The sequence below is a fragment of the Colossoma macropomum genome, unplaced genomic scaffold (assembly GCF_904425465.1).
Source record: "Colossoma macropomum unplaced genomic scaffold, Colossoma_macropomum, whole genome shotgun sequence".
Lineage (NCBI taxonomy): Eukaryota > Metazoa > Chordata > Actinopteri > Characiformes > Serrasalmidae > Colossoma > Colossoma macropomum.
In genome coordinates, this window is record NW_023494808.1 from 20,275,065 (window position 1) to 20,301,065 (window position 26,001).

A 26,001-nucleotide genomic window follows, 5' to 3' on the forward strand; every position below is an offset into this window, starting at 1 on the left:
AGTAAAAATCAGTTTTTAAAGTTAAATTAGGAAAGATTAGGCTCTGTTCTCCTGTTTTCTCTGAATGTCACATCATTTATTTATTTATCTATGAATTAATTAAATTAACTATGTGGTGACAAAGTACTGTGCAAAGTCAAAGACCACCTTTCATTTTCCAGTTCAAAGAGCAAAATCAAAATTTCAAGTTATTAATTTTTTTAGTGTCAGAAAAAAAAAACAAACATAAAACCTTTTGCCTTTATTATAGGCATCCATACTTCTTGCAGATGTCGGTTTTAGTTTTTCACAGAAATCTGCAGCCATTTTTTTCTCCTCCAAAGTTCAGTCGTAGAAGTTAGTTGCATTTTCTGCTTCACAATCCAGATAATCTCAGTAACAAACTTGGACTCATCAGTCCATAAAGCCTTACTCCACATCTCAGATACCCGGTTTTGGTGTTCAAGAGTAAATTTTCTTCCTTTTCTCAGTAACAGCTTCTTAACAGCTACACATCCTTTCAGACTCATAGTGTTGAGTTGTCTTCACACAGTGGAAGGATGGACAGAAACACCTGTGGACCTGTGTATCTCTTAAAGATGAAAGCTTTAAGTACTGGTCTATTTGTTAATCATTTTTTGAAGTCCAGTTTTGGAAATGGCCATTTTTTCCCACTTATATTCCGTTCACGTGGATTATCTTATATCTATTCTCCTCAGCAATATCTTTAGAGAGAAAAAAAATGTCATACATGAAAGGTCTCTAAGTTTTGCACAGTACTGTAGTTACTTCCAATATTGTACTCCAGTAGTCGACTGCAGTTTCTCAAATTTAATAAAAAAAATCCCACCATTGATACCACTGAATGAAATGAGAAGCATTATAACAAACAAAATAAAGCACAAACTTTACCCATTTCAAAACTCAAACTTAAAATTTGGTGATGTCTTTGTATTTTTTATTTCGATAAAAATACACATTTGGAAACTCCAGGATATGCAGCAACACCAAGTTCTGTAACTTGACCACACATTTTGTTGACCTGATCCAACAATAATGATCCAAAACAAGTTCTTTCCTTTTACCACATCATAATTTCCTCTGGTTTAAAAAAAAAAAAATGAAAAATTAAATAATCTCAAAATGACTATCTGCTTTGACCAACAAATGCACTATCATTGGGCCTTTCAAATTCTAATGTTAACTAGTTCACTGCTTACTTTGGTCCTTAAGCATAAAGCCTACATATACCATGAATCAAGAAATGTGACCAAGAAGTCCCAAAACATCTACATGGAAGAAAGTTCAGCAGTAGTACAGCTGTATGCATCACTCCTTAGATCAATACGTATTGCAGTAGCGGGTTTGGATAAAGCCTATGTACATTTTCACCACAACATTGTGAGGCAGTTTAACAAGGCAAGCTGAAACACTCATAAAGGAGAGAAGGCATGACACCAACACGGCAACGTTACTCACAGCAAGTCCGTCGAAGTTTTGACACAGTACATCACGATGAGAAACAACTCGTTTTATATATATATTTATATATGAAAACAGGTGCCACTTTACATAAGGTGTCCCTAAAGAATCAGTATTTGCACAAAAAACTGTACGTTTATTTTGCCGCATGTAACAGCGTGCTCAGGTAGAAGCCGTACCGTTATGTTTCTGCAAATACGCTGGTATTAGGGACATCCTGCTATAAAGCTGGCCCTGAAAACTTGTAAGCTGAACATGGTTCAGATTATTCAGATGTGTCTTAAGCACAATGCCATGTAGAGGCATTTACTCTATGCCCACGCCACTGCCAACGATGGCACACGGTGCCACCTGGCTAGAGGGAAGGCTCTTCTTTTTTTCAAAATAAAGGTGCTCCTAACAAACATATTTTAGGCAGCATTTTACCTCAGTCGTTTCATTATGTAGCCTTTCTTAACCGCAGTCCTCAAATGCATCCGGTATCTTTGTTTCAATAGTTTATGGATACGTAAAACTGTCAGATCACTCTTCTATGGCCAAATCTGAAATGGTGTGGTTTTTTTTTGTTTTGTTTTTTAGTTCATCAGAGCTGGGCTTTCCAAAAGCGACGCAGCACAGCAACCAGTCATATGGATTAAAAAGCATCACTGCAAAAAACTCGCTTTACCATATAACTATGCTACAAATAATTTTTGGAAAACAGCCCAGGATAGTACCAATAGAATACAAATTCATTCAAAATGTAAACCTAATCATTTTGCAAAATTCAAAACCCCAAATAACCCAATTTTAAATTCTAGGTAATAGACCATAAATAACTTTTTGCTTCCAAAGAAAATAAATAAATAAAATAATTAGCAAATATCTTCATCACGGTAATACCCTCCTTCCTTTTAAAAGATGCATTTTATGCTCTTTGTTGCCCACAAAAAGAAACTTCAACCGTTCTCCTTGAGTTGTAATGATAAAATGTTGCCAAAAATATCTCTTAAATTACACAAGTACTACCTATTGTACATAATTGTGTGTGAATATATTTTTTCCATAGATTATATGTATATAAACGTCTCTGATTTTAAGTTAAAAAAGATACAATTTGTATCAACAAGGACAGGTATTCTCTGGCTACCACGGGTCACGTCAGGTAACAGATAACAGATTTCAAAAGACCTGGATGGGGAGATCCAGAACGTACAGTGTCGCAAAGAGCGTTTCACCCAATTGGATAGAGGACAGTAATAAAATGAACGTAGCATGCGCCCATTATGTGAAGCCAGAGACGTCCCTTACTAAAACTAAGGTACACAGACAGAGCTGGGGCAACTGTCTCAACTACACTACACCTGTGGCTATAGTCGGACCATGCCTGAGTTTCCCAAAAGCACCGTTGGGTCAAGAGCCCTGCAAACCAACTAAGAAGGCATTCGGCAGAACAACCACTGTCGTTGAATTTTGCAGCTCAGCATGGCCACTGAAGGCAAAACGCTTTGCTTCTTGAAATACATTCCTTTTGGGAAACTCTGCCTTTGACTTATAACTCTTATAACACTGACAATACAATGTAAAATTGATACGGAAAGTTTCCACCCAAGTACCCATTCACACAGACAAGCACATGATCAGACATCCACTCTGTAACCGACACAAAACGGCAAAAGCTTAACGAAAAAAAAATGGAAGAAACAGCAAATCATAATAATTTAACACAACTAACGAAATAATACTTGCTACTCGTGCGAATCCCCAAAGAACCAATCCTTCGTGATTCAAATAGAAGTTGGTCATGGGGATGGCGATTTTAAAGAACAAAAAAAGAAAATGAAACTTTTCAAGTGAGAGTAGGCAGTATGTCACAAAGACAGTGAAAGGTCAGAGAAATGTGGGACCAAATCTGGAGGTGTTCTGAGTGTTTAAAATAAATTTGTACAGAATTTTTCTTGTAGAGCTCATATTCCTTGCCACTAGAAATGCAGACAGGGTCCTGCCCTCTTCTGACATTTGATTTGGATTCCTTTATGTAGATATGTGTTATATCACCCCAGTATCTGCTATCCACTATAAATAATCTGGCCTTCCATCAGTTCTTGTCTGATTGCCATAAGTTATCAAATCGTTGTAGAATTTGATAAACAGCAATGGAAAAAAAAGTGCCCTGTGAATCAGTACAAGCTCACCTGAACATAACTAGCAACATAAAGCAAAACCTTGCAGAAAATATATAGACTAAAATAAATAATACCACATACACTGCCACACATTCACACCTCAGGTAGACAAATTGCTACTACAGCGGTTCTGGTTCCACTGCCAGATAAAACTTGTGACCTCAAGAGAGTCAAACGAGGAACCCAAGTATGAGATGGCTTGTCCTTACACCGGCCATGTTTACAGGTTTCCATCTCGGGTAAATGGAAGCTCTGCATAACTTAACATGGCCTGGATCATCCCCTGTAGACACCTCCGTATTCCTCAGAAAACCTGAGTCTGCTGAACAAGATCCATTTGTTAGGGTTAAAATAGTTTGAGGGCCTTCAATAGCCCACCTGGCTCTTCTCGGCTAAGATAGCGGCTGCCAGCTGTTGGGCATCGGTCACGTGCGGGTACCGCCCCATGATCAGCCGCACCAGCTCGGTGGGGAAGATGTTACACAGGTTCACGAACACCTTCTCACGCACCTCCTGGTAGCGGCTGACTGCGGGCGGCTCCTGGTGCTGTTGGTGGGGCGGGGGATGTGGACTGTGGGATGGGTGAGGAGGAGGAGGAAGGGCAGCCCGTCCCCAGGGCGCCCGCCATGTTTGCTCACGGTTTTCCGGAAGGCTCTGGAAGGTAAAGGGCTCGTAGCAAGGCTGCGGGGGTTGCCGGTAGTACGGATCCCAGCTGGCCATTCGGTCCTGCCCCAAGTAGGCCTTCCTAGGCGGTAGAGGTGAGTGCTCATAGAGCCTGGAGTCAGACACGCTGTCCAGGCGGGTGGATGCCAGGCCTCGGCCCAGAGGGGAGCTCTGAGGGTGTGCCAGAGCAGGGTATTCTCCGGGACAGCTTGATCTTGCACCAATCGTCTGGTGCTGGACTTGAGGGCCCATGTAGGACATGGAGTGCTTGAAGTGGGGGTCTGGCTGTTGGTCGTCTTGTGCTAAGCTGTGCATCCGGGGTACACTGTGATGGTGGTAGCTGGGGTGAGTTGAAGGGGCCGGGGATAGCACCCGGCTCTGGTGGTGGTGGGGGGGTGGGGGTAAGATGCCAGGCAATGGATACTGCCTGCGATGTTGGTACTGGTGGTGGTGCTGGTGGTGGAGGTGATGACACTTGAGCCCATCATCTAGCAGTCCAGAGTCAGGAGAGCTCATGCAGGAACGCTCACTGTGGGCTGCAGTGCCATATGAGTCAGAGCTGGCGCTGCCCTCACTGCTGCAGTCCGATGCTATTGAGCTGATCCGTGGGTCCACGTCCGGCAGGTGGAAGTGCCGCTCCGGACTTCGCTGGGACGACAGGCCAAGGCCCGAGTAGGCACGGACCATGGAGTAGTAACTGTGATCTGGAGACTCACAGGTAGGATAGGACTCTGTTTGCGGGAAGGCTGGTGCAACGTGGTTTTTGGAGGGACATGTGGGGTGCTCTTGCGGGTCTTGCAGATAACTGTGACAAGAAGGGGGTCCGCCAGGCGCAGGGGCCAGAGTCAGGCTGCTCTTGTGAGGGTCTGCTTTGGTTTTGGAGCTTAGCTTGTCCTCCACATCGCTGTAAGACAGAGTGCGGACGCTGGGGTCTGACTGCCTCTTTGGGTGTGAACGTTTTCCCTCACTGGCTTTATCATTGCGGGAGCCTCCAGGAACGCTGTGGCTTTTCACCAGGCCTGTTTCAGCCGTGCCTTTGGCTGCAGAAGTCTTGGCACTGGCACGGAGCTCGTCGGCTACTGCACGCTGGGGCTGTGTGCCACGCTCAGGGTGGTAGAACTTGCACTTGTGCCCGTAAGTACACTTTTTTCCTAAAGGAGACAGTGGGTTTTAGCACTGTTGACCTTTATTTAAATAGATAGACTGACAAAGAGTAATTACATTTTTAAAAACACATAATTTAGCATGCCTAAACTGATCTAAAGTGGTTATTAAATGAGACCTGGAGATTGTTGCACAAAGCTTAGAAGAAAACAGAAAAATTGTGTTTGACAGGGTTTAGCTGAGATGACAAAAAGAGGGAGGATGTACCATAAGGACAAGGCTGCTTCTTGTGTTCTGGGATGATGGGCCTTTTTCTTAGGAAGTTCTCTAGACTTGGGCCATGGCGACCCAGGGGATCATCAGGTGGCATGAATCTGAGGGACAGAGTTTTTAAATAATTAGTTACCTTTGTTACGACAAGACCAAAAAGTCACTTATCAGCAAATGTGTAGGTAATGCAATGTCCAACTGATAGTGCTTAACCAAAAACTAAATGGCCAACAACATCCATTTGGGGAGCAACAGGAAGACTTACTTGTCATTGACAAATGAGTACATGAGAAGCCTTTCATCAATAAACTTCTTCCATTCAGGTTTCTCCACAGCTAAGTCCCTGTAATTGTCATTGGAGACAATGATGCCATCTGATTCATAAGCTAGTTTGACGATGAATCGGTCATCATAGCATACCACCCGGCGGCCCTGGACCCGGCGGGAGGGCGTGAAAACCAAAATCTTGTCTTTCTCCAGCCGCCTCAGAATCTCTTGGTCTACGAAAACAAAGAAAAATAAACAAACTGTTAGCTTTTATAGTTGGCTTATAAAATGTAAACTTTCTAATATGTACCAAGGGCAGGGTGTATGTAACTTGTAATGTAAACTAAATGTAGTTTCAGTCTGAAATTGCTGGATGAAAGCCATGGACAGCCCAGACCAGCTCAGAGTTCAATAACAAAGAACATAGTAAACATAAAAATGGTTTTAGTGAGGAAAGTCTGTTGTCATTTGTTGCTACAGTACCAAAAAAGTCTGGCCTATAAGTATTTCCTAATATACTGAGTTGTTGGTAGGTGCAAACTTTAACTAAAACTGGCATCTTTCTGGTTGAACTGTGTTCTTTAAAAAACACAGGCGATCATCAGTTACTGACAAATATATGCCCTCTTCTCAATCAGTAAATTCCGTGGCAAAATGCAGGGTGCCTGAGGATTGACCGAAGAGATATAGTCAAGAAAATGCAAAGACAGACTTGCCTGTGATGAGAGCATCAGGACGGGACTGTTCTTTCCTCCAGGCAGGTACAAACACCGTGATGTCTTTGTGGCCACGTTCAAGGAACCAATCCACTGCAAGCTGAATGCCTTGGCAGGAGAACACCTCTTTGTTGCCGTGGCTGCAATATGAGTTCGAGACAGGTAATTCATAACTGCTGTGAATCCAGTTTGAAAATGCAAAGACAATTAAACCAAACGTCAACACAAAAGACATATGTTAAGTCCTCCATGGTGCAGACATGGATTTGTTGTTTAAATGTTTAATGGCTTATATATGAATGCTATGAATATGCCCAAAGAAATGACCTTTGTTAAAGTCCTTAATAATAAGGTGCAGCACAGACTGAAATCTCAATCCTTACATGATCTTCTAAGGAAGAACATCAACTCCACCCTTTCATGCAATGATTTAGGGGCGTTCCAAGAATTACAAACCATAGTAGTTTAACTCAATAGACCACCCAAAGATCAAATTGATTCAAGGCAAACACATTAAACCAGCTCATACTGAGCAGACATATCATTAACAAATGTGTAGTTAGACGGATGAAGGGCATGTCAGACAGCTGAGCTAAGTAAGTAAGTGGGTAATTGGGATTAGCTGTTGATAAGTGAACTGATGCTTGATGTCAATGTCTTAAAATCCACCACAGTTTAGCCTAATTTAATTTTTAAACAGTAACTTGCAGTGAAAGGACCCAATACAAACTAGCTTTTGCAGATAACACTGGCATTCTGCCCATATCTTTTTTTAATTAAAAGCCCATGATCATGTTGACTAGAACAAATGGTAGACATATACAATGCTCCCAATATACATACATGGCCTATTTAATTTTTTTTGGACTATGATGTGTCTCAATCTGAGTCTGAGTAAGTTATTTATCATTAATCTTTTTATTATTGTGGTATACAACTTGGAGCTATATATTAAAATAGTATATTTTAAAATATATAGTAAAATGTAAAGCATGAAAAAATGACACAGAAGAATGGGAATCATTTCATTTTTTTGATTCTCACCTCATGGCTACATTGCTTCCATCCACAACTATGGGCCGCAGGTTATCCTTATCATCCAGCACTGCCTGAGATGGGGACTCAGACCGCCGTGAATCTGTTGATTCTGAAAAGCTGCATGCAGAAGATGACGAAGAACCAGATGATGCTAAGGAAGAAGAAGTGGACATGGATGAGGTCTGGGTGCTGCCATCACTCTCAGACTTGCTGCCAAGTTTCACCAGCTCCCCAAGAATATCGTTGATCAGCGCATCTGGCCCAAGCTTGCTCAATACCAGCCGGACCAAGTCTTCGGCGTAACCTAACTTTAGAGCAAACTCCAGCTTGGTCTGGTACTCCCTGACTGTGTCAACAGGGCCAGGCTCATCTGGCGTTGCCTCAGGAGGCCCCGGCGAATCCAGATCCAGACATGGTGATCGGCAGAGGGGAGGGTGAACAGCTCGGGCTGATCCTTCACTCAGGGCATCTCTCGGGGAGAGGCTACAGCCCCGCTCCACCTCATTATCAGACCCGGCGCTTTCTTCTGAGTCACCTTGGGAGGAGGAAATGGGCCTTCTAGGACAGGGAGCCGAATCCTCGCCAGCATCCGACGAGCCCCTGTCCATCCTGGGACCGGCATCAGCACCGGCCTGCCGGTCTACAGCCTTCACGTGGAGGTAGTCCAGATCCAGCCCCAGGTCAAGGATGTGGCCTGTTCCATCCTCCAGATGGTCCTTCAGGCCCATGAAGCTATCACAGACATTCAGCGCCGTGCTGCCGTTAACCCCTGCTGACCTCTGGCCCGTCTGCTACTCGCCCCTCAGACTGCTCTGGTCATGTGAACCTGGACTGGGAAAAGACAAAGGTTTATTGTAGTGAGGTGCTCTAAATCCTGCTCCTGGAGGTCCATCCCTCTGTGGAGGTAGGCTAATATGCTTGATCCAACTACTCAAAGTCTTCAGGAGCATCTCAATATTTAAGCTAGGTTTGGGAGATCAGGGTTTGAGCTAAACAAGACAACAGGTCTTCCAGGCCCATGTGATCTACACCGAAAGGCATCTCCAGAAATCTAAATAATCCCTGTAGAATAGACTATTAAGCTCCAGTCCTGGAGGGCTGCAGTCCAACACAGTATAGTGGTTTTCCTGATTCACTGAATCTGTTAATTACCAGGTTTAGTAGGTGTGTTCTTACTGGTGGTTTAAGTCTCAGGAGATGCCAAAAACTGACATGCTCAAGATAAATGTCCAGTAGGTCTTTTACCCTTTACCCTGGATTCAATAACTTCACTTTTCTGCAGGTGCATAAAGTTGACAGTCAAAATAACTGACATTCAAGTGAATTTTAACATTCAACAGTCAGATTCACATTTATTGGGTATTGCCACATTTAACCATTTGCAGTTGTTTTCTGAAGCAGGACAATCCTTACCCATGTTGTGCATAATGTGTTTTCCATGCCATGACAAAATGATATGAGAAATCTTTCTTTGTCTCTGTCTTTGTCACTGTGGTCTTAAAATTAAGGGTTGTAATGGAGAACAGCTCTACCCACTGGTTTCTTGCAAAGAACGCAAAGCAATTAAGACTAATCAGGCTACAATATAAGCCAATTTCATTTGGTCCCCACACGTCTACCGCTTGTTGGTCACTAAATCAATATCAATTGACATATGTGAAGAGGGGACCTACTGAAAAGCACATCATATTGTGTTAATAGATTCAGATGCAAATCATGCGTACATTCTTCTGCATATTTGCAGGTTATGCTGTCATAGTTGGTTTACTGATTTTATTATATGAGCCTAAGGCCGTAAAAACAAGACAAGTAAGTTTGCGTGTGCACATATCTTTGGTGTCACCCGCTAAAACTGTGACGCGTTGTAAAACTGACATCACTTCAGAGAACACCCTAATTACCAAGCATAAGAAAAATGAACTTTACAGTATGTTCATTGGAAAAAGGACAGGGAAATGTTTGACTGTGGTCAAATATTTATGCTACGTTGATGGTAACTGTGTTAGTGAACCGATAAAAAGACAGTAGAAGATAACATAACTGGGAAGTCACTGGACACTGGCCCATGGAAACACAGGTAATTTTAATATGGGGAGGGCACAAGGCAAACAAAGGGCTGTGTGGCAAACATCCAACTGTTGCTAGGCTGCAGCTGCTTAAAGAACGTCCCTTCCAAGTGCCACAACAGAGCCAGAATAATTTAGTCGAGTTCAACAAAAGGAGCAGAGGGAGCCGGGGGGTGGGAGGGGGGAGGTGGTTCAAGTGTGTCTGACTTGTCGTACCATAACAAAAGAGTTTTCCAGACCATTATTCTGGTAGCTCCCAGTTACATACTGGCAGATTATAAGCAAAAAGGCTGCTAGCAAAGAGACTAGCTTCTCCTTGTCACAGTGCTCTGTTTAAGTAACAGATAAATCAATAAACGAAAAGCGTTTGTAGATTTTTTTTCATCTTAGTATACACAGAATACTATAGATATACTACTATCAAACACATTAAAAAGCATAACTGGTATTAAAATTTTTCCAAAATAAAAGCCCTTTGGCAAATATTCTGAACTAATACTGTGTTAAGAATTCAGTAATGCAGGTGATGATACACTACAAAAGCCAGACAAAGGGCTGAACCATCAAAGAATGTTCTGTCAGGGGACCATGTACTTCCTCTTCCTTCACAATGATGCAAAGCAGTAGGAAGTGAAACCACGTTAGAGACCAATCCAACAGAAAATGAACGTAATCCTGCAGCTCAGCTTAATGATAAGCTGGAATGTTAATGTTCACTTCTAAAAATAGGTTTTAATACTTGAATCAATTTAATATTGGGCGCTTTACACTGAGTAGAATTTCAGGTCGGTCTCTTTCACTTTTATTACATAGTTTTTTGTTTTTTGTGAAAGACTTAAGTAAAAGAACTTCAGCACTCCTGTCACATCTATTCATAGCAATCCATTCAAACTTGCCTGAAGCGAGTAACTTGTAGTTGCTTACCACTTTGGATTCAGTGCACAGTAAGCATTCAAGGATATAAAATAGTTGAAGTAAACCATGTTAGGCCGTGTATTTGTAATGGCTGATAGCTCTCTGCTCGTGGCTACAGTTGCTTAGAAAGTGATATGCTGCAGATGGCACAGCGCCCAAAGTCTGTTGGTAGCGTCGGCTCTCTTTGATTTGTTGGCATTTTTCAAACCCTGCCAGTGAGGAGGCTAGAACCGGCCGCGTGTCATTAATGAAGCAGTAATGAATATGTAACACATGTCGTTTGGCTGTGTGCGCGCGCGCGCGTGTGTGCGCCTGGCAGTTATTGTGTGGGGCAGAGGGTATGCTGTGCTGTCTGCACAGACCCTGGCTGAGACAAAAGGCAGGGCCGTCCCAGTGCGAGGGCTGGGGGGACGCAGCCAGCAGGGCAACAGATGTCTGCTGAGGCCACAGGGGAACAGCAACTGGTGTCCTCCTCCTGCTTCTGCTGCCGCTCTCAATAGAGCTGCCTGCCGCATATGCCCTGCCAGCCCAGGGTCACGTGACATAAAGGGAAACCTCGTCTTAACCCTGGAGTGCAAACATCCCCCTCCGTGGCAACGGCAATGCAAACTAGCGAACCCCCACCTTCAGCCTCCTCCTGGGTTTCATGTGCAACCCTCAACTCTCTTCACACAACCAGCATCATCTATGTTAACCCCTCGAACCTTAAGGGTCTGTGTGTGGGCCCACACTTCAATTCCTCACTCTCATCACTACATATACACTTCACAGTAATAACTAGACAATGCAGATATATTTATATTTTGCAGGAAAAGTCTCTGGGAGTCATATCTAGGGTGAATAACTGGGACATATCACAAGACTAATGTTCTATTTTATTGGCAAGTCCAGCATACAGCACAACATGTGGGTGTGCAATATCAGACATCACTCTGAAACTACTTTCATACTTTTAAATATGCAAAAAAGAGATATATGAAAGAGCGCCTGAGTACAAAAGTTCAGACTACAATAAAGTTATGTACGCTTAGAAAAACCCTGGCCATGTCCCCTTTCCTGTCTCTAACAACCAACAGATGTCGTCTTGGTAAGACTAAACCATCGTTTAAGGGAGGTTCATAACCTCTTAAAAAGGATATGCAAAGCGCATCATACCACCTGCAACTCGCACAAACAACAACACGCATCACAGGCTGCCGGAAAGCAGGGAAAATGAGCTAAGATGCCAGATGTAGCAATAAGGCCTAGAAATGCAAAATACATAGACTTTCCAACCTAATCATACAGTCGGGTAAATTAAGCTCTTAAGCACTAAGTGACCCAACTACTTTCATAACTACATACCTTATATTTCAGTTTTATTGTAGTTACAGAATAACACAACTACAGTTTAAGGGCATAAGGGTCTGAGTCAGGTAGTTTAATGCACTTACCGCCAGCTAGGACAGCGTGTCCCAAAACGGCACAGGAAAGTTCGTTTGCAAAGTCCTCTCAATGAAGTAAAAATATCTTGGCGCAATCCAGCATCAGCAGATTGTCTCATATAGTCAAAGATTCCTGTGCACGCACTCCTACGTTCTCCAAAAAAACCCCAAAACAGGAGGAACACTTCCAAGCTCGTGGTGCCAACGGGCCTTCAAACCGCCAGAAGAAGGGACTTTGTACCATAGATCTTTTTTCCACAGAAGGCGGTTTGAACAATGAGAGCTGGAGCAGATGGAAGTACAATGTCTACCATTCCCCCATTAGTGAGTCGCTGCCCACCAACCAATGAGAGCACTGCTCGCTCACAATGGAAGACACACACGCACACACTCGAGCGCGCACCAACCGGGGGAGTGTGCGGATAAGCCAGTGGCTGTCATTCCAAAAGGGTCTTCCCTTGCGCGGCCCATGAATCAACGAGGGGTGTGTGGCCCAACAATAGGGCCACACAAAAGAGGCCTTAGCAGGCAGCTGCAGCACGAGGCCTCAGCCATTAGGGAGCAGACCGGCAGTGGGAAACACCTGGCTAGTTGAGGGACTGCAGTGGCTCACCCCTCCTTTGTTTTTTCTTGACTGGAGGATTTTGAAGGCGGGGGGGGTAGCTGAGTCGGGGCCAAACAATAGGGCAAATTATGTTAAAAGCGTATTCCTTAAAAAGAGAGAGCTGGAAGAAAGGGAGAATGAGGGAGAGAGAGTGTGTGTGTGTGGCAGGGTGGGGGGTGTTCAGTGGGGTTGAAGTGTGTGTGAGGAAGGGGGGGCGCATCTGAACAACTACGCACAATAAGTGTGTTTCACTAGCTGTAGAAAAAAAAGAGACATCTTCATTGTTAAGACACACTTCCACAAAAATGTAGAGGCCACTATGGCAAGCTCTGAGGTCCAGATGACTCAGCCAGCACGCTCTCCTGCTTTTCAGAATTCAAACACCGACTTCTCATATTTCCTCTTCTGAAATGTCACTCTACCTCATCTCGCTGCAGGCGATTACCACAAGCTTTACATTTTGAGCTAAAAGATTTGCGTGCAGAGATTATTCTGATAATGGGTAGGCTTGTCAGAACATGAATTGGGGTCTTAGTCAAAGTTTTGCAAGCCAAAAAAAAAGTTTGGCTGTGATCCTTCACTTGTGAAGTAACATGTTTTTCCTGAACATTTCTTCCCACAGTTTGTCAGACAGACCTGCCTAGGGAAGCAAAATCAAAAGCCCTTGAAAGCGGTTCAGTGGTATACATATCAAATAAGAATATCTCAGTTCAAACTAAAGAAGCCCCTCGTATGAGCGATAAAACGTTTTCAGCCTTATACCATTATATGTCCAGTCGCCTTGACTTATTACTACTAGAGGCCAACCAATGTGAAAGTTGTCACCAATACTCATAGCAATTTTAAGCATATAAAAATGAAAAATCTGAATACTGGCCAAAATAATTTTATACAGTAATTAAAAAGACTCTTTCAGTTTTAGCTTAAGAACTGAAACAGAAGACAGGATATTCTGGAGATACACTTTCCACTGGGTTGCCAGAAGTCATAATCAGCTTGACAGCCCTTAATAAAAATTTTAATTAAACAGTGCTTTATGCGCACATATGACTGTTAGGAATCCATTGATCCTAAAATTATTATGCCAGATTCTGATTTTTTTCCAGGCAATTTTTTTGGGCTGATTTTTATTAGACTTTCTTTTAAACCTAAAGCTCACACTAGATGGGTTAAATGAAATTATGAAAACACACAACACATTTCCAGTACTTTCTATCAGTCAAAGTTGCAATATAAATAACATTATTTACTGTATAAAAGGCCAAACTGTATTACATTTTTATTTTCAAAACTGGACCCTAAATTCTTAAACAAAACATCAGATGCCTGTTTAAATGACATGAATGAAATAAAGTGCTATACTGAATCTAAGAGGCAACCGGCTATTTAGCACAATAAGTCATGAAACTACAACATTCAAATACAGCACAAGGTCCAGCCGAGGTCACGTTTAGATCATAAAATCACAACAAACATTGGGCAAGACTGCTGATTGCTAAATGCTTGTTTGGAGCACAAAAATGCTGATTATGATTGTGTCCCTAATGACTGTCAGTGGCATTTTTTTTTAATTCAAACATCTAAAACTAACAACAAGCCACTTATAAATAATCTTGTAATTTAGCCATAAAATATGTACATAACATGAACTCTTATGATGCAAAATTTTCAATCAAATAAAATATACAGTACATTGTTTGTTGTACTTAACAAAGGCACACCACAAATGTATTGTGTTCACACCCATAAAATTATTTTAATCCTAATTTTTTTGTGGTGTTATATAGCATTCTAGCTTTTTTTAACATTCAAGTATCTGTAAGAGTTACTCAACAGATATTTAGTTAACCTCATGGAGAAAAAAATGCAGGGCTGTAGGCTTACTTTCTTAGGTAATATCACTGGTATTAAGAACCTATAAAAATTCGGTAGCACAAAGATTCAGCAGCACAGAGAGGAATACATTTGAAAACATGTTTTGTTTTTCTAAAACGGCCAAGGAAACTGGCAGGTTGTCTTATATGCTAATCAGTAACACTGGATGTTGAGGACTCATTGTGCTCTACATGTGGTCTTTTCTGCTCAGTGGACAATATGCTAACATGTTAATTTGTTAGAGAAATATATTTTCACCGTTTCTTGACTTCTTCTACCACCAGCTAGAGTTGGCAGCCCAGTTATCGGAAAAGCCGTGCCAGAGTCAATTGTGCTACTGAAGCTGAGAGTAAGAAACTAACTTTAGCCCCATTTGCATCCTTAACATGTCCTTGCACACATGCTCACGTTCAAGACATTCGTGTTTCGTATGATAGACTGACTTATTCGCAAATTTACAGTTAACAGTCAACAATTTAAAGTCTTGTGAAAACATAAAACTGGCATTTTATTGAATGGTTAGCCTGTATATTTTCTCCCTGTAATGAAAAATGACAAATAGAAATGCACGGATCTGGAAGCTGTGGGCTAATGCTGATACTCAAACATTTATAAAACGTATAAACTGGGACTAAACCTACTTGGAATAGAATTACGGAGAAATATAACACTTATTTTTATAGGAACAGAAATGTAGTAAAGCAGGGTAGTCAGTGTCATCTAAACGTTTTGCTCTTCCGGGTTACAATAAATACGTTGTCAAATATTGGTTTGAAATATTGGTCAAATTTAAACACCCACCCGATCTTTTTTTTCGTTTTTAAGTCTTTATCTGTTAAAACCGCTATGATTCCGAAATCATCATGCATCCCTGAAATCAAATACCTGAATAGTGATTTAAGTATTCAATTGCTGGCACCGTGAATGGTTAAACGAGAACTAGAGTATCGATGCACATCCCTATTATTATGTAATGTTTCCACTGTCAAACATTCAGTGCTCTATCTGTGGGATTTCCATCGATGATAAACCTTATTCCTATTTTGATATATGATTCAACCTGTCCAGGGTGTTTCCTGCCTTCCTCCCAAAGACCGCTGGGATAGGCTCCAGCACCCCCCATGAACAATTATATATAATTATTATCATATAATTACATATTTCTTTACATATATTATGCAATGATTTACATTCATGATAAACACTGCAATCCTGTACAGGACAATTTTTCTCTCAGGAAAAAACTGTGTACCCAACATGTTTTCAGCAAATTTGAGGCATAATATCTCCTGTTCTACATAAACATGGTATCAGTTAAGAGTTTAGAATCTACACCTTCAACAGAATTTCTCTGCCTCTTTCAATAATCAATAAGCGAGAAATAATTCATACAGAATTACAACATCCTTTTATCACATAGTTCGACTGATGTCTTGGCTGGACCCTCATTACTTCTAGACACAGCTCCAGCTTCATTAAATGAGGCTGGTAAAACGATTTGGGCCTTAAAACACAAGGGGACTGACAATAAAACAGCTTCATGATATAAAATGAGTTACTGTCAAAATATTACATCATAATGTAACACAAACATCTATCACAGAACTAACCAGGTCTCAGTTTTGATGCCTGCTAAACATTTTATCAGCTAAAATAATGCAAAACACTTTAAAGTTTAATAATAATTCAGCCAAAACTGTCAAATAAAAAAATTTCCCCTCAACAAAAGTGACTTTTTTGTTCATATAAAGTTTTCCCATAAAAACAACAATGTTCTGTGAGGTTATCAGGTTTGTGTGTCAAACATTTTTACTGTTTTTTTATATTGGTATCATTATCATCAAAATCTTAAACGTCATCCACCTCCAGAACAGGGAGTAATAATAAACCCAATAACAGGGTTGGGTAATATGGCAATATTTATTGTTATCATGATAATTTAAATAATTTTATGTCAGAATATACTTTTCTCAAACCACAGCATGTTTCACTACAAAGACAACGCAATAATACCTGGTTATTTGGATTTAGTGCAGTTCTGTGCAGCATATGAAACATCAAAAAATCACTGTATTCATAGTTGCTTTCAGCATATTTTTTTAATGTGGCAGCAGGAGTTCTTTTTATGTCTTATCAAACCTCAGAAAAACTAAATACAGCGATGCGTGTTGTGTACTGAGAAAATGTTGATGTTGTATTTTTTCCAGATTGCCACCTCGACCCAATCATGAACCAATCATGCATGATGTGCATCATCAAAGACATCATATAACACAGCCAAATATAACAAAGATGGAAGAACTATTCTCTACAGATGAGCAGAGCAATAACAAAAAACTTTCTATTCAAGATGAAAAAGCGAAAGCTAAAATAATGTTTGGCATCAAACACTTTATCTTCTATCCAGTCCTCATATATTTAGGACAAAGAGAAGATGCAATCTAAGAGAAACTCTGGTGGTACAAAAATCAGCCATACTGTCAGCAGGACCTGAACAAAAGCCTAAATACACTGTGTTCAGGTTGACACTGAAGCTGGTTGGACTGGACAAGCTGCTTGACTTGTGGTGACTTTCTAATTGATCCTCAGCTGCTGACTCCCCTCCTCAGGGTCAGCTAACTGACGACCATCTGCTTGGTGGGCCAAAGTAAACAGGTGTCTTCATGACACCAACTGCTGGAGGCTATCAAATGCTCCTGTTTTGTTCATGCCGGGTATTTGCTGATACAGCAATATAGACCAGCATTTTTGGTGTGACCACATAAGTCATCTCCAATGTAGAAGGAAACTGTCTGTCTCTCGATGTACGTTAAAAGATGTGGTGGGGCACTGATCAATCAGTTTCACTAGAGAGAACCGGCTAGGCCTGTCACAACTATATGACTATAGTTGTTTAACGGTGTTGGGCAATATGGCAAAAATATAATATCACAATATTTTCAAGACATTTTCATAATACCCAATATGTTTATTTTTTCTAACATCTAATGAGTTGGAAAAGACAAAAACAATGAACATAAATTATTTTATGCTGCACTAAAACCAGTTATCATCCAGTAATCCAGTAAGATTAATGGTGCTCTCTTTGTAACGAAACAGTTGTTCATTGTTCTTTAAGTACTGATGATATCCATGATATTTCAATATTGCAATCATTTATGCTGACCGCAATTATTTTCCACAGTTAGCTTCCATCATGTATTTATGTCGCAACGCAAAGAATGTGAATGTGGGTGCATTTTCATCAGTTGGTTTGAGGCAAATGCACGTAAAACAGAAAATGCATTTACTGAGAGACGTCATGAGTAGGCCTGTCACAGGCTAATTTTAAGCTGACAGTAAATTGTCATAAGAATAACTGCAACTAACAATTTAATTGTCTTGCTTGTTTATGATATACAAGTATTAAAGCACAAGCCTTAATCGGGCAAATTCGCTGATTAGCTATTTGGCTTCCTAGCTTTCAACGACAGAAACAGCTTGAGCTCAAATGAACAAACACTACTCACTGCTGCCCTCTAAAGGTGTTATAGCCCTAGTTAGAAGTTTAGAACTTTTGTATGTGTTTTTAAGACTCATGATATACTTGATAAATGCATTTGCTGTTTTCTTGGTTTTATTTATACACATTACAGCACAACTGATGAAAAAGCAATGTGCATTCTGTTTTTACATGTGAAAGGTAATAAATGTGGGGAATAAACTGCAGTCATCTTAAATAACTGCCATCAGCTCAAATAACTGCAATCTGCCAATTATGTAATAACTGTGACCTGCTTAGTAATGGGTTTTATAAAAACAACAGAAATTCAAACTTCGTGCTATAACGCATTAAGAGGGCAGCAGTAAGTGTACTAGGAAGTAAGATAGTAGCTAATAAGTCAGTCTGGCCACTTTAGGCTTAAGTAGCAATATCCAGTTTTATAATGAACAAGAAGAAAAGAATTAAACAGTATAATCATAAAGACTTATGTGGCATTAATCATCAGCTAAAGTTCCATGATTGTGAAAGGCCTAATTGCTGCTGCTACTACCACTACTAATAGTAACTATAAGAAGAAAAATAACTCTTGCTATTATTACTATGTAATATCTCGTAAATATCTAAATATATCATTCTAGGAACCAATGTGGAACTTTTGGAAAGCACAGAAATTACATTATACCTTCCACTTCCCCTTAAATTTTAATGTTTAGTGAACCAACCAACCCTCACATAAGTTCTTACAGTGAAGTTCCTCTCCGCTTTCACAGTTCCACAGCATTTTTTCCACTGAAACCACTGCCATCAAATGTGTCACGCCAAAATAAAGAGGAAAAAAAAGCTGATGTCAAGACAAAGGATAAATGAATCGGGGGTGGTGGCCTACACTGACCCTCACAAAGGCCAGCTGAGATGGCCATAGCAAAGCCAGGGGGATAAAGTTCCAAATCCCATTTACTCAGCAGCTCCTCTCAAATCAAAGGAGCAGCAGAAGGAGGCCTTATGTTGGAGGAGACGTCTCCAGGCTCTTCCTCAGCCCCGCTGTTTACGCACCCTTTCAGCCATAGGGATCACCATCAGACTCTCGGCCCCAAGGGCGTTACAGCAGCTCTAGGTGTTCAAGCTAGTAAAACCCTTCAGTCTTAAAAAGTCTTAACGGTGACCTTTGATCTAAAACTGACATTACTGGCAATTTCAGTCATGTCCAAATGTCTGAGCGTTCATGAATTATGGACACAAAGTCACAAATCGCACCAATTTCAGAAATCAGATCAGAGGGTGAAGTGGAGCAGGCTATCCATCGTAAATGAATGCCTGTGGCAGTAAAAGTGAACTATCCATGCTGCACTCTCAAATGCATTCATTCGTGCAGTGCTGGCCAATCTTTACAAAACACTGGTAATGATCTCATTCAAACTATTCAAAAACAGTGTTGCACAACTCAAAACACCTAAATTTAGTGTACACTGTTCATTTTTGTATGAAAGGCATATAGACCTGGTTTAAAAGCAGTTAGCAGTAAGCTCACCATCTTCAGCTGCTGCTCGGTAGCTGAGCAACAGTAGCTATGAAAAGAATGCAGCTGTGGGTGAAGCATGGACAGTCTGTAATTAGTAATTAGGATGATGTTAGTGCACTGCTGCACTATTTGATAAAATTAGTGATCAGGGCTGGGGGGAAGTAGTTTTCTGCAGAGAAGCCAAGATGTACAGCTATTCGGCTCCACACTGATTGTTTTCTATAAAAGCAAGAATACTAATGTAATGATCCTGTCTTATGAAGACAATGAGCCTCATTCACCAACATCTTCCTAAGGTTTTTCTTAAATTTGTTCTTGAGAAAGGTCCTAAGAAAGTCTACGTCAGATTCATGACATGTTCTTAAACCACAGAACTGTTTGCACCTTTGAGTGTGTAGATTCTGTTCTTACCTAAGAACCAAACAAATAAGAAAACATTAGTGGATTTCAGAATGAGACCTCGTGAAAACTGTGCAAGCGGGTTTTAAGAAGAAATTTCTTATGAACGGTTGGTGAATGAGGCCCAATGTTTGATGTATCATGATTTAAGTTTCTCATATCCATTGCATTTGGAAACGACTGCAGTGTTATATGAGACATGAACATTAATAAACAGTGATACAATCATAAGAAACAATAATCGAACATCATGAGTACGCAATAACACATATTCCATCTTGATTTGACCTGTTGTTTTGAGTATCATTGGTCAAAATCCTCATTTAGTATCACTGGGCTAAATCCCAATTTAAGGGGAGTCAAGTTTTATTTTATTTTTAATTTTCACGTTCTTCCTAATTTTCCAAATATGGAAATAAATAAAAAGCAAAACCTTCTCAGAGCAATTCCGATAACTAGGATGGATGGAACACATTAATCAGATTTGTTAATCTAATCTAACTTTTATTACACGCTGTATATCTGGCACAATGACACCCAGATTACCCTATTCAGAGGTACCTGAATAGGTCTTGGCCTGTTACAGATTAGCTCGTGGTTCCGTAAAAGCATTCTTCCCGAAATTCCATCTCTTCAGGTCTGCTAAGTAATGATGATGGATTATGTACCGCAGTCCTAGGCCATGACGCAGGCTGAATGTGTGGAGGAGCAGAAGGGGGATGCCATGCTCTGGGGGCCCAGGGTGAGGACCTTACAGGCTGGCTGAGAATGGGGAGATGGTCCCTCAAGGGATGGGGCCAGCTGTTGGGCCGTGCCCAGACACCATCTCAAGCCAGCAGCCAGCACGTCCCTTTGTGAAGCCTGGGCCTCTGCTCAAACCTTTCACCAGGCCATGGTCATGTCTGAAGGGGAGGGGAGGAGGGGCGCTCACAGCTGACTAGGCAAGTATGGAAACCCAGTGGGACGCAGACGGACACGCAGTCGGTCTCTCGTCACACAATCTGTTTCCACAGCTTACATGGAACCATAATGGAAAGCCAGGGCAGAATATGAGGCTGATATATTCGGAAAAAGATTAGATGTCCATGTATTTCAGCAAAGCTTTTCCGACAACAATGAATGCTTTGTTAAGCCAAAAATGTAGCATATATGAACATGATTTTACCCAGACCAAGCATGTCCAAACATGATATTACTAAAACCAAATGAATACAGACATAGACAAAACAAATTTGCACATGACCCAATCAGAGTCCTGTCCAAGATGAACACACTGTTCGACCTCATTCAAAAAGGTTTCGAAAACTATTAGCCTTGTCTTAACCAAGTTCAGCCTAAGCTGAAAGCCAGCAGAATCTGTAACAATGACTGTAGGAGGTGAATGAGAAAGGACATAATTTACGAAGTGAGCTGCTTGTTTTTGTCTCTGAGCGTTACAAAATGCCACCATCTATGCATTTCATCATCATTTCTGTCAAAGCCACAAAGTCAGCAACAGTAAGCCTACGTGTAGTTCAGTGAAATTCTGGTTTCCAGGCTACTCTGCCCAAGCCTAGCACAAATTACCGACTGTAAGAGGTACAGCCCATACTGTAGATAAAAAGAGCCTTTCAAAAATGACCTTCCAAAACAAACAATCATCAGCTATTCCATTCAAAATGCATCAGCAGTTGAATAACAGAAGTTCCACAATGCAAATTAGGACACGTGGGCTACACAGACTCACCAGTCTGGAAACCAGGCAAAGTGTGTCTAGTAGGTTTTACAGAAACGGTTTTGACTCCAGCCGTCCTAAACTGCCCAGTGCCATCTGTGGTTACACAATTCATTTTTCTGTACAGTCTAGTGGAGCAGCATTTATCAGTAACAGTGCTTTATGTGAGTCGCTCCTGTACAGTGTTTGTAGTGTTACAATTGTAGGTCAGCACAAAGCAATGGTACTGATAATGGCAGGCGACATATCCAAAACATTCTTTACTCCAAATAGAAAAACAATGCTGTGAGGATTTGATTGCATTCAGCCACAAGAGCATTAGTGAGATGAGGTATTGATGTTGGATGATCAGTTTTGGATCATAAATGTTTTTAAAACTCATCCCAAAGACACTGGACGGTTCCACAGCTCCACAGCCCAGTGCTGGGCAGTTTATTCCCTTCTAGCCAAAGCTTAGCATTCAGCATGGTGACCTTAGCCACAGCTTCCCATTCTATTAGTAATGCTTTCCTATGGCGGTTATACAACCTGTGTGCACATAATTGATAACTGATGTAAGGCAGCGGTCATCTTTGTTTATCAGGGTTACTGTATTTGCTAACACTTATTTTGAAATGATGTCTAACAGTGAAAAATGTTACAGAACTTAGCTTGTTAAATTCGTCAAACAGGACTGTACAGTTCTTGCAAATCCTGATGCGCTCATACGCACACCATTGTTTGCATTATGCCATTATAGTCTGCTCACAGACATTGTGTTCGAGACAATGTAACATTATCAACCTCAGCATATTTGCATATTCTATGTGTTGCTCTGACTAGCTGCAGCGGTCTCTTTAGCTTTATCATTAGCTCGTCAGAATGGGTAGCTTTCATCGCTCCGACTTCCAACTGTTTGGCATGGAAACGTACCGCTTTAACATCCAAAGACTAAAATGTTTTTCAAGGTTTGATTGATGTAAACATGGTTTCTTTTTGGTGAGTTTTTGTTTTAAACTTGCGTACATTTATATTTTTATTTTCAAACATGAATGTCTGCACAAAACATCAAAAATAAAGCTGCTTTACTGAGCACCTGTGTCAATGGCTGCATCTTAGGGATGACATTAATTTTCTTTTCAATGCCACACCAAGGTTAATAACCCAATACCAATACTGATCTTTTTTTTGCACATATGAAAAGGGGAAAAGTTTGATTTCTACAGTGAAAACCACTAAAAAATGTGTTTAGTGAAATAACTCCAAATGACAGAGCATTCATGGGGCTTTGTGTGCAGCAGAAGGTAAACAAATTTAGTATCAACATTTTCATCTGAGGATCAATCTTCAAAAAAGAAAAGTCAGGATCAGAAGTATCGATAGTTCAGTACTGATCCATCCCCCTCTAGCGCACCTTAAAGGGGAACTCTACTGAGTTTTCAGAAATTCTGCATAATTAAATGGTTGAGACGTGAACAAAGTCATTCAGAACTGTGAAATGCTCCATTCCAGAGAAACATGACAAGTCAGAACTGTTCACAGGGGTGGTGACAGGAACCAGACGCCCACCTCTGAAAGCTCCCTCACTTAAAGTTATTACATAATATACGCTGTCTGATGTCTGACACACTGTCTTGCGATAGTTTTGTGATTGAGTTTTGGCTTAAACTGTATTCAAATCCATTTATTTTAATACCGTCATGGCGAAGCAATATACACAGGGCGTTGTAAGGCAAAGCAGTCCCCAGAGAAAACATAGGCTGTTTTTTTCAGATTTGTTACCATCATCAACATTACATATAAAAGCCCTCTAGACACATGTAACTTCACTGAATAAATAAAACGGCTCAACAGAGTTGGTAAGTTTCTCTCCATTTCATGTCAAACCTCTCTGAATGATCCTGTTCACATCTCAAGGGCTGATTTATTCAAAAAATTTTGGAAATTCAGAAAAAATGGTGGCATTCCTCTTTAAAGCAGACGAATACACCAAGCAGAAAAGCTGTCCACAAACTTTTGGACGTGTAGACTGTCAGAAAGACAAACCTCTATCTGAATTTATCTTTCTCCCCTGTTTAAAAGGGCAAGCGAAGCCCACTGCTGTACTAAACACACTCCAGGATCTGCTCTGGTCCACAAGATGCACCTGCGCTGCACCATGTGATGATGAGCTGGAAGCTCAGGTGAAAGAGGACCAGCGCAGCACACATCTGCCTCCCACCTGACACGCAGCTCTGCTGCCTTTATAAAGCTCCGACAACTTCTATGAACTTGTCACACAGGTAGATTAAACCCTTAAAAAAGGACGTTTTATTGTAGAGAGGCAGTGTTTGGAGATTTGAGTTAAGTTAGCACAGTGGCCATCTCCTAACTCGTAGCCAGAGACACAGCCATCTGAATTTACATACTGAAAACATTAGGGTTAGACTTAATAACATGGTAACTGAACGTCCATAACGGGTTTATAACTGAAGGAGGCCGTTAGATTATTTACAGCGAGCGAGTCGAACAAAAGCGAGCAGTAGAAACCTTACCTAGGTTAGAAACGGCCTTGTTTAAGATTAGCTAGCGAACGGGCTAAAATATTCAGCCGACTGCGACCCAGTTTTATTCTCATTCCCAAAACAAAACGGCTCGAATAACGGGCGAACGACAAAACGACGGTTTTCCACAGCACCGAAGAGCCCAGAGTCAATACTGACGCGAACGCCTCGAAACGAAGTTTGTGTTTTTAGCATGTCCGCTAGCCGAACCGGGCTGCATAGTTTTGCATAGCAGTGTCCGTTTCTGTGCGTGAGCAGAATAAAACAGGCTTGTAACGCGCTTTGGCATTTACTACTCGGCCTTATTTACCTCAGAAGTGTTGGAAAAACAGAACAGTTGTAGATGTGACATACCGTTTTTACGGTGCATCGCCGAAGAAGCAGCTAGGTAGCTAGCCAGAGCTCCAGCAGCAGCAGCAGCAGCAGCCCACCGCAACTCTCCACTCCTGCTGCCCCTCCTCACTGTAGGACTGCCAAGATTTGGCCAGCCACCTGCCGGGCACTGAGGCTCACAGACACACACAGAAAGAAACGGAACAGACCACACACCTCTTCGTGCCAAACTAATACTGAAACTCTAATATATAATACGATGTGCAGATAATACGTTTGTAGGCAGGTCTGCTCCAACCTCTGTGTGTGTCACTGTTTATATACTGCAGTACTACGCCGTGTGTGTGATGTTACAGTCGCAGCGACCAAATCATTCTTCATACTTAAGGGGAATTCCACCGAAGTTTCACAATTTCTGTTTTTTCTTTCACAACCAATTCTTTAAGATGTGGACAAAGTAATCCAGAGTGGTTTGATGCGAGACGGTTCACTGTAGAGAATCTTACTGACTCATTTCTTAACAGTGGTGGTGACAGGAACCAGGGGTCGCCATGTCTGCAGCACGAAGATAGCCATTTTATTTACTCTTTAAAACCACCAGTGAACCTAAACGTGTCCTCTGAGGTTTTATGTGTAATGTTTACGATGGTAAAATAGTCTGTGTTTTGCTGTGTAACATACTCTGTGTGTATTACTGCACTGTACAGTTGCAGTAACAAATATAATTCTTCATATTTAAAGGGGAATTCCACTGATTTTCTTTCACAATTTCTTCAAGTTTAAGATATGAACAAAGTGATTCAGAGTAGTTTGATGCGGGATGCTTCATTGTAGAGAAACCTACTGTCAGAATTGTTCACAGTGGTGGTGACAGAAACCAGACATCCAATGCATTTACTACCTCTACAGCTACCTCTCAGAAATATGAAATGGTTGTATGCTGCTTGATGCCCGAGACAAAGTTTTATGATACCTTTGTGATCAGACTTTGGCCTAAAACATAATTTTTAATGCACAATCATGATGGACAGGTACAGGCATGGCATCGTAAGGCAAAGAAAACAATGTTGATTTTCTTCTATTTTACCAAAATTAACATAAAAACATAAAAAGAATACATGTGTAGGTTCGTTGGTGTAGACGCATTGTAGACATTGTGACCCTTGGTTCCCATCAGACTCGTGCTTTATGTGACTAACCTTCATTAAACAAAGCAATAATGTACCACAGTGCACTTGCAGTTTCAAAAGCACTGCTATGTTTTTAAGAATTAAATCAGTTTAAATGTACTTAGTAAAAGTGCCAAATAATATATTATATGCAAATAGAAAATACATCATATGCAAGCATTAGATATATAATGTTTGCATATTAAGAATTTTCTATCGTTGTGGGTTAGCCGCATAGGCACTGTTGAAGCAACGGTTTATACAGTGATCTACTGTAGTACATTTGAGATGAC

General features: G+C 41.0%; 1 protein-coding gene across 2 annotated transcripts; it reads right to left on the bottom strand.

Annotated features, from left to right (window-relative positions):
- Window positions 1-920: 920 nt before the first annotated feature.
- On the bottom strand, window positions 921-24,794 carry LOC118798158 (probable ribonuclease ZC3H12C). Of its 2 annotated transcripts, none has more exons than XM_036557514.1 (6): window positions 24,561-24,794; window positions 7,691-8,510; window positions 6,647-6,786; window positions 5,929-6,163; window positions 5,661-5,767; window positions 921-5,440 (listed from the first exon to the last, which is right to left on the bottom strand). In XM_036557514.1, the coding sequence occupies exons 2-6, from the start codon at window positions 8,410-8,412 to the stop codon at window positions 3,993-3,995; spliced, it is 2,652 nt and encodes an 883-aa protein (XP_036413407.1). In that variant the 5' UTR covers window positions 8,413-8,510; window positions 24,561-24,794; the 3' UTR covers window positions 921-3,992. The 2 variants fall into 2 exon arrangements, with proteins under 2 accessions (XP_036413407.1, XP_036413408.1); XM_036557515.1 differs by having other exon boundaries at window positions 7,691-8,515.
- Between the last annotated feature and the right edge of the window lie 1,207 nt (window positions 24,795-26,001).

Excerpts from the sequence above, each read along its gene's own strand:
- LOC118798158 (XM_036557514.1), bottom strand. The coding sequence starts at position 8,412 with ATGGGCCTGAAGGACCATCTGGAGGATGGAACAGGCCACATCCTTGAC. Across the intron at positions 6,164-6,646 it reads TCCTGATGCTCTCATCACAG|ACCAAGAGATTCTGAGGCGG; the intron begins GCAAGTCTGTCT and ends TTGTTTTCGTAG. Across the intron at positions 5,768-5,928 it reads TACTCATTTGTCAATGACAA|ATTCATGCCACCTGATGATC; the intron begins GTAAGTCTTCCT and ends TCTGTCCCTCAG.